Below are 13404 nucleotides of genomic sequence, written 5' to 3'. Positions count from 1 at the left end.
TGAGTATCATATTGAAGAACTTTTGAGTGGGCTTTCTCTGGGCCATTGTGTGCTAAACTGCACTTACTCTAAATCTACAGTACAGTGATGCTATTAAGAACCATCTGCCTGGCGGCCCGGGACGGTTATTGGGCAAGTACTTTGTTCTATTACTTGGTACTCCACTTTGTCGGTATTGGACCAAGTTATTTTTTCTTTCTACTTTAATTAATTTTATTGTTCTAATTTTCATTTTATTTTAACACTATAATAGTCAGATGCTCAGGTTGAGCTTCATTTTTAGAGATATTTTCTCCTCTTCATTCCCTAGGAACTGTAAACAGCGCTTCCCGTTCTTATATTGCTAAAATGGAAGATAACTCATTAATCTATTTCTATAGTGTATTGGTTTAGGAAAATGTTGAAAATGGTTTTTGGTCCTCATTAATGTTTTTGTATATCATTATCCATTGTTTGGTGTATTGTTCTGCTTACTGAGGCTCAATAAAAGACATTTGAAAAAAAAAAAAAAAAAAAATCTGCCACAGTGGTTCAGTGCCTGTCGCACATAGTAGTATACTGTCCTTGTTTGTCTTTTTTGGTCTGGTGATTCCTTTTGTATTTCAGTCTGACTCCAATTCTGTATTTGCCTTGCCCAGCCTCCTGTAGAAGCCTTGTCCCATAGTAAGTCCTGGTAGCACCCCAGTACCTGGTGGGCCTAAACTGCTGGGGAAAAGTGGCTGTCAAAGGGGAAGCTTTAGCATGTATGAGGCTTTAAGGACTGCAGGACAAGAACAACAGTGGCACCTAGTATCACCTGGTGGCCACCTAAACAACAGCCTTCCAAAGTGGCGTCTTATCCTCCAGCATTGGGATCCAGTTATCTGCATCAGCCGGAAATATGTTTAGCGCATACTTTTTTTTCTCTCCTGTCTGGGAGAAGCCAGCAAAAAGGGGGGGGGGGGGTTTGCAGACTGTATGTGAGTTTGGCTAAGTATGGTTTTATGCGTGCATGAGTGGTTTTATTCATCATAATGACCTGTAATGTTTACCTTACATAGAAAACAGTCTATTTTTACAAATCATTTGTTATTTACATCTATATAAGAAATGTGACTGACACTGGCATTTTAGCGGATATTTTGAAATTCTCAGAGATATTGGCATTCAAAGAGTTAATAAAAGTGGGACAAACCACTAAAACTAGCCAGATTTACATAGATCCTGTATATTATATCTGCATCTTTCTCCATGAAAGAAAACAGAAATCAAGAGTCATATCACTAGAATAATGTACTGAAAGGAAACAGACTTGATGTAACAAGCAGTAAATGTCAAATATTATAATATATGAATATAACATCATACGGTACAAGCACCATTTCTATTATGTAATGAGAAACCTGATATTTTTCTGATATTTCTCAAAGTATCTACTTTTCTTATAGATCTCTAATGGAGGAACAATCTGCCTGGGGTGAGGATGGAGTTGAAGAAGATGAAGAAGAACTGGAGGATACTGAGGTGGAGAACTCTGGAAGAGTGCCCCCTTCTGGGAAGGCTAGCAGCTTTTTGACCAAGAGGGGCATCACCCTAAGGGTTCTCCTGAAGGATGGCTTGATAGAGCCTGGCCAAGGGGTGCTCTCTATACACTACCTGGTGAGAACATTCAGTACACTTTTTCTGTTTTATATATAGATGAAAAAACATATTGCATTCTAAAGAGAGAAGAGGAAGTATTCCTATTTTTATTTATATATTATTACCAGTTATTTATATAGCGCACACATATTCTGCAGCGGTTAACAGAATATTTGAACATTCACATTCGTCCCTGCCCCAGTGAAGCTTACACTTAAAAGGGGGCTGGTCCTTAAGTGTAATATACTACACCATATACCCCTCATACACCACAATAGTAGGATCCCTTATACTAGCTAGTACTAGTGCCCCTGACACATTATGCCACAGGAATTGAGCCAAAATTCACATTATGCCACACGGAATGATGCAAAATTCACCTTATGCCACATGACATGATGCATAATTCCCAAGGAATGAGCCAAAATTCACATTATGCCACACAGTATGAGCCCAAATTCATGGATAGAGAGTGACAGCAGGGACATGCTCAATCCTATATGGTACATTTATTAATGAACCAGTGCAGGCGCATACCTCCCAACAGTCCCGATTTCAGTGGGACAGTCCCGATTTTCAGGGCCTGTCCCGCTGTCCCACCCGCGGCCAGCAGTGTCCCGCGGTGGGGGGGGGGCTGTTGGGAGTCCCCCGTCGGCTTTCTAAGCAGCGGGGAGGGGGCATGGCTAGAGGCTCACAGAGCCTCTGGGTCATGCCCCCATAGCTGCAAAATGGGGGCGTGACCTCGCGGGAGAGCCGCGAGTATAGGCCACGCCCTGGAATTAGGCCACGCCCCCGGAATTTTCAACGCGCCTACGGCGCGCAGCAGTTTTGTCCCGGCTCCTGGACATGAAAAGTTGGGAGGTATTCAGGTGAATCTCAATGGTCTGTGGAGTTCCTTGACATCTTTTAGAATTTATGTGAGCAATAATTTGTGTGATTTTAACATTCACTTGGGATTTTTAATTCTTTAAACGCTGCTTATTATATGTGTGCAACTAGACTCGAAGCATGACAATTGAAGCGAAAGTGAATGTTACACTATTTGAGGGTCCATGTCAACAGATGTTGACATTGACACTCAAAAAAATTGAGAGAAACTCATGTCTACTTTTTCATGTGCCATCCTTTTGACCATGTCAACCATAATACACACCCATCATACTATAATGCATAATTTTTTTAGTTAAATATAGCTTCCAGGTCACCCAGCAGGTGCACAGGTTTAATTAACCACATTTTTTAAAGATCCACAGGTGGAGCTAATTATTTCACTTGTGATTCTCTGCGGAGACCTGGCAAACGTGAACTGTTGAGGGTACTTGAGGACCAGGGTTGTGAACCACTGATCTACATTAAAGGTGCCCATACACGTTGCGATAAACAGTGTGCAATGCAACACGTTATCGGGCGAATCGTATCACATGCGTGCGTTTTGGATGCGATTTGCAGACAATGCGATCCGCGGACAGTACAAGCATTGCACGCTGCTGATCGCAATGTGTATGGGCACCTTAAGAGATAATGTACTTCCATATCTCTCAGTTCATTCCCCTGTGACTAGGTTGGTATTGTATACATTTCTACATATTCTGATGAAAAGCTACTAATCTAAAAATAAACTTATAGATTTATATATTTTTTATATATATTTTATAAATGGCTTATATTAATGAATTAATTAACAATAATAAACTCAATTTGTATTGTTTTTATTTCAATTGTATAGATTCTTACTTTTAACAGGTTATTAAAACATAATCCAATTAAATATCTCATAAAAGCATGCATGTAAAATCTGATCAGATCTAAACGAAACAGCTTTGTTGGAGAGATCGATCATATTTGTATTCTCAATACCCTTGATAGATCTCTGATCAATAGTTATTCATTTTCAGGTAGGGAAACGATTAATAATAATGGTACTTATTTCTGTTTAGTCAGATTCATCAATGTGAATTTGGATAAAGTACTAATAGCATTAGCCATTTTCTCTAGACTCTGATTATTTATACTTTTATAAAACTTCTGTCTGCAGTCCTGGGCTTTAATCTGTTAGCAAATATGCTTTATAGAAGCAGGAACTTGATATATTTGTAAAAATAGGATAACCTGCTTTCAACATGTAGGGGAGAAAAAGGAACATTCTACGGGGTCAAATAAATGCAAGTTGGTTAATTAACAATATATACCAACGGTATATCAGGCGCAAATATAAATTTAAATTGTTATAATAATATCTATTAATCGATAAGCCACAGCGTTACTTAACTATTATGCTGCTCCCAATTACCTAAAACTTGCATAGACAAAATATAACAAAAGAGAGCGCGCACTGAATAAATATATACATATTTTAAATTAAAGACACATTAAAACATTTCATTAAACATTTTTTTTTAATAATATCAATAGAATAAAAATCCAACTTTATATCGCACCTTTCTAGAATTTATCCCCAAAGTCAAATATTAATATATATGTTTTTTTGTCTCCAATGCTCTTACCCACTTGAGTCCTGTATATTGTTGAGGTAGGTGGGGAGCCTCCAATAAATGTAGTTGATGACAATTGGTAATTGTTTCCAGAGATGAATTATATCGAATGGATCTTTTTTTTTTAAATGTCACTTTCATTGTTGTATAAATGTTTATGAAAAAACAATATAAGCTGGGCTCTGTGTTATTTATTAACATGGGCAGGATGATGGTTAGTGGCAGGTGTCAAGGTGCAGGTCGCTACAACCGGTGTGGCTCTGTTGTAATGAGAGCCAACGCCTGGAGCTACCTCTGCTGCATTGTAAGTTAAAAAGTCGTTACAACCGCGTGGCTCTAGTGTAGTAGGAGCCAGCGCCGGGAGCAACCTCTGCAGCAATGTTAATCCTCCTGTCCTCTGCATAGTGTAGGATAGCAGGTGTCCGGCTCTTACAGTCGGCGGGCAGGTGGCTAAGGATCGCCGCAGGTCTCTCGCTACCGCGCTGTTAACTGCCTCCTGTCCTCCCTGGATATTGGGAGGCTGGTGTCAGATGCTGCAGATGGTAGCTGAACCAGCGTGGATCACCACGGGTCTTCCACTCATGCTCTAGATAAACCTTGGAATTTATGGTCACAGGTCCGGACCATAAATCTCGGGCAGGTGGATAATCGGTTGGAGTCAATTTCCCGTTCTTGGCACGTTTCTGTAGTGAGGTACGTAATGTAGTGAGGGTTTCCTCAGAAGATGGGAAAGTACTACTGGAGTCCTGGTTTAAAAAGATGCTTTCACCTATCAGCGTAAAGCATTCATTAAACTGCGTGTTATACTGTGTTTTAATTATCCTTAAATCAGGTGAGTGTGTATCTGATGTTGCAAAAAGACATTTCTAAAGATTGGCCATGGACTTCTTATTCTTATCTCTCATTACAACAGAGCCACGCCGGTTGTAGCGACCTGCACCTTGGCACCTGCCACTTACCATTATCCTCCTGCCCGTGTTAATAAATCTTTGTCATCAGGAATAACACAGAGCCCAGCTTATATTGGTTTTTCATAAACATTTATACAACAATAAAAGTGACATTTAAAAAAAAAAGGTCCGGTACTTGTATAGTTTCACGGCGCCCGATATATCGGATGCGATATCGGCCAATATATCGATGCGATCCGAAGTGATTTTTGACCTGTTCATAACCCCACTATCCACTACACGTGGAGTTGATTTTAGATAGTGTGGCGAGCGCAGTAATCCGCGTCCGCTCGCCATGCTTCGGGCTTGGTGGCTCGCTGCGCTCGCCACACTATATAAGGTCAACTCCATGCGTAGTGGAAAGTGGGGTTATGAACAGGTCAAAAATCGCTTCGGATCACTTCGATATATTGGCCGATATCGCATCCGATATATTGGGCACTGTAAAACTATACAAGTACCAAAAGGTCCATTCGATATAATTCATCTCTGGATACAATTACCAATAGTCATCAACTACATTTATTGGAGGCTCCCCACCAACCTCAACAATATACAGTGGGTAAGAGCAATGGAGACAAACAACATATATATTAATATTTGACTTTGGGGATAAAGTATAAAAGGTTTTTTTAAATGAAATGTTTTAATGTGTGTCTTTAAACTAATTAAAAATATGTATAGATTTATTTAGTGCGCTCTCTATTTTGTTGTAAATTGGTTAATTGCTTTTTAAGAGTAAATGTGCACACTCCCCTGGTGGTGTGAAAAGTTAGGAAAACCTTTATTTTAAGGTAAAAATGTTGGGACTTCAGAATCCCTTGGATTTTGGCTATTGAAATCCTGACACCAGAATTCCGACTCGCAGTCCCTACACCAGTGCCAGAATCCTGACATCATACAAGATACCGACGCTGGAGTCCCAACAGCCGGCATCCCGATTGTAAGTTTGCCGGGGTCTCTTAGCATTAGGCCACGGGGGAAAGTGGGGTTGGGTTTATGCACGAGGGGGCTGTTAGGAGTAGTAGTTAGGGTTAGGCTGTGCAGGGAGGGTTAGGGCTAGGCACTAAATGGGAGGGTTAGACATCAGACAGGGAGGGTTAGGGTTGAGGAAAAGGGATAAGTGTACTTTTGCCAGCCCTTGTCGATTCTGATCATTGAAATGCCACTTTCAGTCTTCTGACCACCAGCACCCCAACCGCCTATTTTCCATATGTATTTTCCTTTGGACAACCCTACTAACAACTAATTAGGCATTTGAATGTTTAGCCTACCGCAAATTGGTATTGTGAAATGGACATTGGATTTCTTATGTGTATTCTCATGTTTCATGCAATAAAATCACTAATTGGTTCACTTCAAGCTCGATTTCAGAGTCTATAAAAAAACACACCCTCTGGTCATCTTTTTTTTTTAAACTAACTCTATAAGCAACTGAACATTGACATCTGCATTAATAATGTACACAGTTGAGAACAGTAGTTGTGATATCAAAATGACACATGTCTAAATAATAATGGACAGTACAATTTTTTTTTTCAAAGTGTGCTTCAGATTTAAGGTTCACATCACGCAAATATAATCAGCTTGTTTGTTCAAACAAGTAAGAGATCAGTAAGCAGTTTGGTGATGGGATTAGACACCAGACTGAATTTGGGCCAGATGCAGGAAGCTTCAAAAGTGATAAAATGGAGAGTGCTAAACAACCAACCAATCAGCTCCTGCCTGACATTTTTCAAACACAGTATGTGACATAGCAGGTAGGAGCTGATTGGCTGGCTGTTTTTTCACTCTCCATTTTATAACTTTTGAAGCTTAGTGCATCTGGCCCTTTTTCTGATCAAGCAAGTATGGAATTCTAGCAAGAAAATGAAAATATAGATATACTGTACTATACCATAGACTGTATTTAACAAATGAACAGAGTAAGGGTTGTATTTGAAATATAATACTTTTTTCAATGTTTATTTCGAACTTTGTTTTGCTTATATAGGAGGTTTCTAATTTGATGATTAGTAAAAAAAAAAAAACTTCAAATCTTAATTTTGGTTTTCAGGGAAGAAAGTTTCTGGGTGACCTTTTAGTTGATGGAAAAATTATATGGCAGGAGAGTGGGCAAGCATTTAACTCTCCCAGTGCATGGGCCACACACTGCAAAAGACTAGTTAACCCTGCCAAGAAATCTGGTTGTGGATGGGCATCTGTACGGTACAAGGGACAGAAATTGGACCAATACAAAACTACTTGGCTGAGACAGAACCAGCTTCATGGGTCAGCTGCTGAAGGGGTGAGCAAAATTGTCGCTTTTGGCATTCTGTGATACACTACGCAAATTAACATCTTTCTAATAGATCATATTTGTGCTTCCAGCAGAGTCCACTAACTGAGGGGGAGGAAGATGATTTGCTGGAAGAGGAGGGAGAAGTCTTCCCTCGATATGGAAAGATAGGTAACATTGAGCCAAATGGTAGCAAGAAAGAACAGGGTAAGAGATGTAGAACTTTGGCAGAATGTTTAATGGTGTTCCAGTAAATATTGTTTTTTGTGTATTAGACACCCTTATAATACTTATTGGCAGTGTTGCCATTATAAGCTCCACCCCAACATCCACCCAATGTTATACAAAAAAGATGAAATAGTCGAATTAGCGCTGATGTTGTTCCCATATAAATAGAGTCAGTGTGATAAATCACAAATAAGTTCAAAATAATGTCACCAATAGGGTCCAAGATGAATGGGAATCCTATTTTGTATGGATCCTCAATTAACCACGTCCTCTCAGCAGTGGAGTACAGTATGAAATGACACAACAAGAAAGAAAATATAGTGCATAACTTTTTAAACAGTGAGTTTTAATAAAAGATGTGCACTTACAATTTGATGAGCATAATAAAAGCATGGGTTAATAATCACTCAAGGCAAAGCTGTGGTCCAAAGAAAGGGTCCAGGGTGCAAAGTCCCACCAGGTCCGGATACTGGCTGAGGCTGGAGCCTTGGATGTCCACACAACAAAGTCCTTGGGTGAATAATTAGGCAAAACACGCCAAATGCATTTCGGACCTAATGGTCCTTCCTCAGTAGCGTGTCAAGTAATTCTAAAGTACTTCCTTATATACGGTGGCTCATAGCAGACAAAAACACAATTACACCTATCAGTGTACGCAATATGGCTGTGCGTTCCAGCCTATATCACGTGTTGCGTTCCATATCAAGCACGGCTTTGAAAACACCTGTACTTCCGCCTTTCGGCTTGCATAACATGGCCGTGCGTTCCACCCTATGTTAAGGGTGCGTTTCCAAGCCCACTCTGGAGTACTGAGTGCAATCAAAGTGCTAAGAAAATCAACTATGATATAAATTACAAGAGCCAACCAATGTACAACAACATATATGATAAATAGCAGATAAAAAGTCATAATGAATAAAAAATATATATAAAAATAATGCGTGAAGAGATGGTCAGGGAATACCATAAAACCAATATCTAGCAGCATACAAAAACACAGGTTGGATATAATAGCGTTCAAAGTGGCAGAGTGTTTAGCAGCAATAATTTTTTCATAAAAACAGCAGATGTATAGCAGCAACACATGAACTTACGACACTCTGCCACTTTAAACCCTATTATATCCAACCTGTGTTTTTGTATGCTGCTAGATATTGGTTTTATGGTATTCCCTGACCATCTCTTCACGCATTATTTTTAGATATATTTTTTTACTTGATGAAATGACCATTGTATTATTTTTATTCATTATGACTTTTTATCTGCTATTTATCATATATGTTGTTGTACATTGGTTGGCTCTTGTAATTTATATCATAGTTGATTTTCTTAGCACTTTGATTGCACTCCGTACTCCAGAGTGGGCTTGGAATGCACCCTTAACATAGGGTGGAACGCACGGCCATGTTATACAAGCCGAAAGGCGGAAGTACAGGTGTTTTCAAAGCCGCGCTTGATATGGAACGCAACACGTGATATAGGCTGGAACGCACAGCCATATTGCGTACACTGATAGGTGTAATTGTGTTTTTGTCTGCTATGAGCCACCGTATATAAGGAAGTACTTTAGAATTACTTGACACGCTACTGAGGAAGGACCATTCGGTCCGAAATGCATTTGGCGTGTTTTGCCTAATTATTTCACCCAAGGACTTTGTTGTGTGGACATCCAAGGCTCCAGCCTCTACCAGTATCCGGACCTGGTGGGACTTTGCACCCTGGACCCTTTCTTTAGACCACAGCTTTGCCTTGAGCGATTATTAACCCATGCTTTTATTATGCTCATCAAATTGTAAGTGCACATCTTTTATTAAAACTCACTGTTTAAAAAGTTATGCACTATACTTTCTTTCTTGTTGTGTCATTTCATACTGTACTCCACTGCTGAGAGGACGTGGTTAATTGAGGATCCATACAAACACCTAGTTATTACCTGGTAATGGGTTTTCCTCTACTCCACCATGGCAGCCCTCACTCATGGGTTTCTCCCCTCTGGGTAGTGCATTGGAAAGGAAGAAAGACACCAGCATCCATAAAAGGGCCCCTCCTCCTTCCTCCTGTGTCTTTGAATTCTCCAGCTTAAAAACATAACAGATTAGTACACAACACCTTAATAACAATCAGTGAGGGTCGGGAGTATATGCTGCCATGGTGGAGTAGAGGAAAACCCATTACCAGGTAATAACTAGGTGTTTCCTCTACCTCCCCATGGCAGCCCTCACTCATGGGTCATACCCAAGCAGTACATAAATTCAGGGGGGGTAATACTCATGTAAACATAAATATAAGCCCGCTTGGCTATAACAACAAAAGAGATTCTTCTTTTTTTTTTACAAGACTGCCGCGCTAAGGACGACATTACATCGACTCTGTAATGCTTCGTGAAGGTATGAATCGATGACCATCCTGCTGCTTTGCACAATTCTAAAACCGAGACGGATTCCTTCTCCGCCCAGGATGCGGCCACCGACCTTGTGGAGTGAGCTTTAAGCCCTTCTGGCGGCTCCTTCCGCCTTATTTGATATGCCTTTAGGATGCATTCCCTGATCCATCTTGACAAAGTCTGTTTGGACGCCATTTGTCCTTTTTTGTTTCCCCCTGTTAATACAAACAAATTTTTTGCCTGTCGAAATTCCTCCGTTCTTTGTTTGTAGACAGTTAGGGCCCTGACGACATCTAATGTATGTAGCCGCTCCTCCTTACTGTTAGATGGATTGCAACAGAAGGATGGGAGCACGATTTCCTGATTCACATGGAATTCTGATGCTACTTTTGGGACAAACAGCGGATTCGTCCTCAAAGTTACTTTATCTTCATAAAAGTTTAGGTAGGGCTCATCTATCCACAACGCCTGTAATTCTGAGACTCTAGGAGCTGAAGTTATTGCTACCAAGAATAGGACTTTCCATGATAACCATTTCAGCGATATCTCATGCAGAGGTTCAAATGGATCTTCCATGAGTACTCCTAACACTAAATTCAAATCCCAGGGTGGTAGAGGACTTTTAATTTTTAGTTTAAGCCTTTTTACCGCTTGCATGAACCTACGTACGTCTCTGTTGTTCGCTACGTCCCAGTCTAGCATGGAAGCTAGTGCCGATATTTGTACCTTCAAGGTACTACCTAAGAGGCCCATCTGAAGACCCTGTTGTAGAAAGCTCAATATTGTGGCAACCACTTTTGGATCTTTATGCTCACTTCTTGACCAATACATGTATCTTTTCCATATTCTGTAATATGTCTTCATTGTCGAGCTTTTCCTGGCCTGAAGTAGCGTCCCAATGACCTCCTTATCGAACCCTTTTGCTGCTAGCGTCTTGGTCTCAGTAACCAGGCCGTCAGGTTCCAAGACGGGGGTTGTGCCCTCGTTACTTGCCCCTGCGATAGCAGATCCGGAATTGATGGTAGTCTCCACGGTTCGTCCACTGCCAACCTGCATACTGTGCTGAACCATGCCCTCCTGGGCCAATGTGGTAGTATTGCTATGACCTCCACATTCTCTCTCTGGACTTTTTTCAGTAGCCTTGGAATTATGGGGATTGGTGGAAACACATAGGCTGTGTCCATGTTCCACACCGCTGTCAGGGCGTCCACTTGGGCTGCCTGAGGCTCCCGGAACCTTGAAAAGTAGATTGGCACTTTTCTGTTTTTTTCTGTCGCCATCAAGTCTACCTGCGGAACGCCCCACTTCTTTATTAACATGTTGAATACGGTACTGTTGAGGGACCACTCGCCTGGCCGACATTCTTCCCTGCTTAGCCGGTCTGCGATCACATTGTCCTTCCCTGCGAGGAACACCGCTGAAATATTTATTACATGAGCCTCCGCCCACTCGAATATCTTGGATGTTTGTTCCAACAAGGCTCTGCTCTTTGTTCCCCCCTAATGGTTTATATAGGATACGACCGCCTGATTGTCGGATCTTACTATTAATTCCTTGCCCCATACTTGGCCCTGGAAGTGAATACACGCCCGATACACTGCTTCCATCTCTCTTAGATTGGAGTGGGCTGATTGCCATTCTGTTGACCAGCGACCTTGAGCCACTTGGCTGGCACACCTTGCTCCCCAGCCGTACTGACTGGCGTCTGTCGTGAGCAACACCTGTTTTTGTGCCGCAAAACTTTTTCCTGATGCCAGACGCTCCGTTTCTGACCACCAGTCCAAATCTTTCTTCGCTGCGTTTGACAGGGTTATCCGCTGGTTTAATCCCCTGCTGTTCTTGTCCCACTGCATTAAGAAGCATGACTGGATTTTTCTAATGTGGAAACGAGACCATGGGATTGTTTCCAGAGCTGCTGACATGAGGCCTAGAGTTTCCATGCAGTCTCGGGACGAGACCACAGTCCTCATTCTAATCCACTTTACTTTTCTTAAAAGTTTCTCTCTTCTGACATCTGTCAGAGACACCTTCAGATCTTGGGTATTTATGATCACCCCTAGATATTGTATTTTTTGTGTTGGAGCGAGACGACTCTTTTTCTCGTTTATCAGCCATCCATGAGCCTTTAGGCATTCTACTACCTCTGCCGTATGTTGTACTAGGAGAGCCTCTGATTCTGCCACAATCAGGATGTCGTCCAAGTAGGGGTATAGTCTTATCCCCCTTTGCCTTAGCCATGCGATTACGACCACTAGAACCTTTGTAAAAGTCCTGGGAGAGGTTGCCAGGCCACAAGGGAGTGCGTTGAATTGATAAGTGACCCCTTGCACCCTGAACCTTAGAAATTTCCGATGTCCTTCGAAAATTGGGACATGTAGGTAGGCGTCCTTGAGGTCTATTGAGGACATGAAGTCGTTTTGATTGAGGTCCAGAATGACCGACTTTATTGATTCCATCCTGAACGACTTTATTCTTATGAATTTGTTTAGTCTGCGTAGATCCAGGATAGTTCGAAATCCCCCCGTGGCTTTTCTCACCACAAAAAAACGGGAAAACCATCCCTGAAATTCTTGTGACTTTGTCACTATACTGACTACATTTTGATCCAGCATTTCTTTTAGACTGGACAACAACGCTCTCCTTTCTTCCATGTCCTCTGGAATAGGAGACTGGACCAGGAGTTCCCCTGGTTTTCTCACAAAGTCTATTTTGTAGCCTGAACGGACTACTTCTAAAACCCACTCGTCTGAGGTGGATTCCTGCCAGGTGCTTTGAAACTTCAGCAGCCTGGCTCCCACTCTTTGTGGGCTGGCGTTATTGGGGGTCTTTTTTGGAAGAGAATCTGCTCTCCTTGTTCCCCTGGCCTCGAAATTTGGCCCTGGAAATCCAGGATCCTCTTCTGTAAGGTCTCCCAGGTCTATATGCCCGAGATTCCCTAAACTCCTGCTGATACCTATTAAACCTAGGTGGGGGAGTCTTCTTGGCTACCTTATCCTGGGGTAACCATACGGATTTACCACCAGAAATTTTGGAAACCAAGTCATCCAACTGTTTCCCAAAAAGATAGTCACCCTGAAAGGGCATTGAAAGCAGTCTATTTTTAGACTGTACGTCTGCCGCCCAAGGCTTTGGCCAGAGGGCTCTTCTAGTGGCTGCTGCCGTAGCCCCTGCTCTTGCTGCTAGGCGCACGGAATCTAATGATGCCTCGCACAAAAACTCCACAGCAAGCTGTACATCCTGCACCATCCTGAGCAATTCGGATCTTTTGAGACCATCCAGCATGTCACTTTCCAGCTGCTGGCACCACCCTCGCAAAACTCTGGAAGTAACAGCCATAGCTGCTGCTGGCTTCAAAGCAGTACCTGCGACTAACTGCTGCTTTCTGAGACCCAGCTCAATTTTTCTCTCCATCGGGTCTTTAAAAATATTGGCCTCCTCAAGGGGCAGGGTGGT

At 41.8% G+C, this 13404-nt stretch overlaps 1 protein-coding gene across 6 annotated transcripts in view; it reads left to right on the top strand.

Moving 5' to 3' along the window:
• Window positions 1-13404, top strand: part of MPND (MPN domain containing) — a 114419-nt gene that overhangs the window by 48805 nt on the left and 52210 nt on the right. For 4 of the 6 annotated variants that reach the window (XM_083179329.1, XM_083179326.1, XM_083179325.1 and 1 more), the window contains exons 2-4: window positions 1428-1638; window positions 7119-7349; window positions 7433-7547. In XM_083179329.1, coding sequence (XP_083035455.1) covers window positions 1435-1638; window positions 7119-7349; window positions 7433-7547 — 550 coding nt within the window. In that variant the 5' untranslated portion in view covers window positions 1428-1434. The remainder of the gene's footprint in view (window positions 1-1427; window positions 1639-7118; window positions 7350-7432; window positions 7548-13404) is intronic. The other 2 variants (XM_083179330.1, XM_083179327.1) reach the window with 1 other exon arrangement.

Source organism: Crinia signifera, chromosome 1, assembly GCF_055691185.1.
Source record: "Crinia signifera chromosome 1, ASM5569118v1, whole genome shotgun sequence".
Taxonomy (NCBI): domain Eukaryota; kingdom Metazoa; phylum Chordata; class Amphibia; order Anura; family Myobatrachidae; genus Crinia; species Crinia signifera.
Note: the sequence above shows the minus strand (reverse complement) of the source record. Positions and strands in the feature narration are given on the sequence as shown.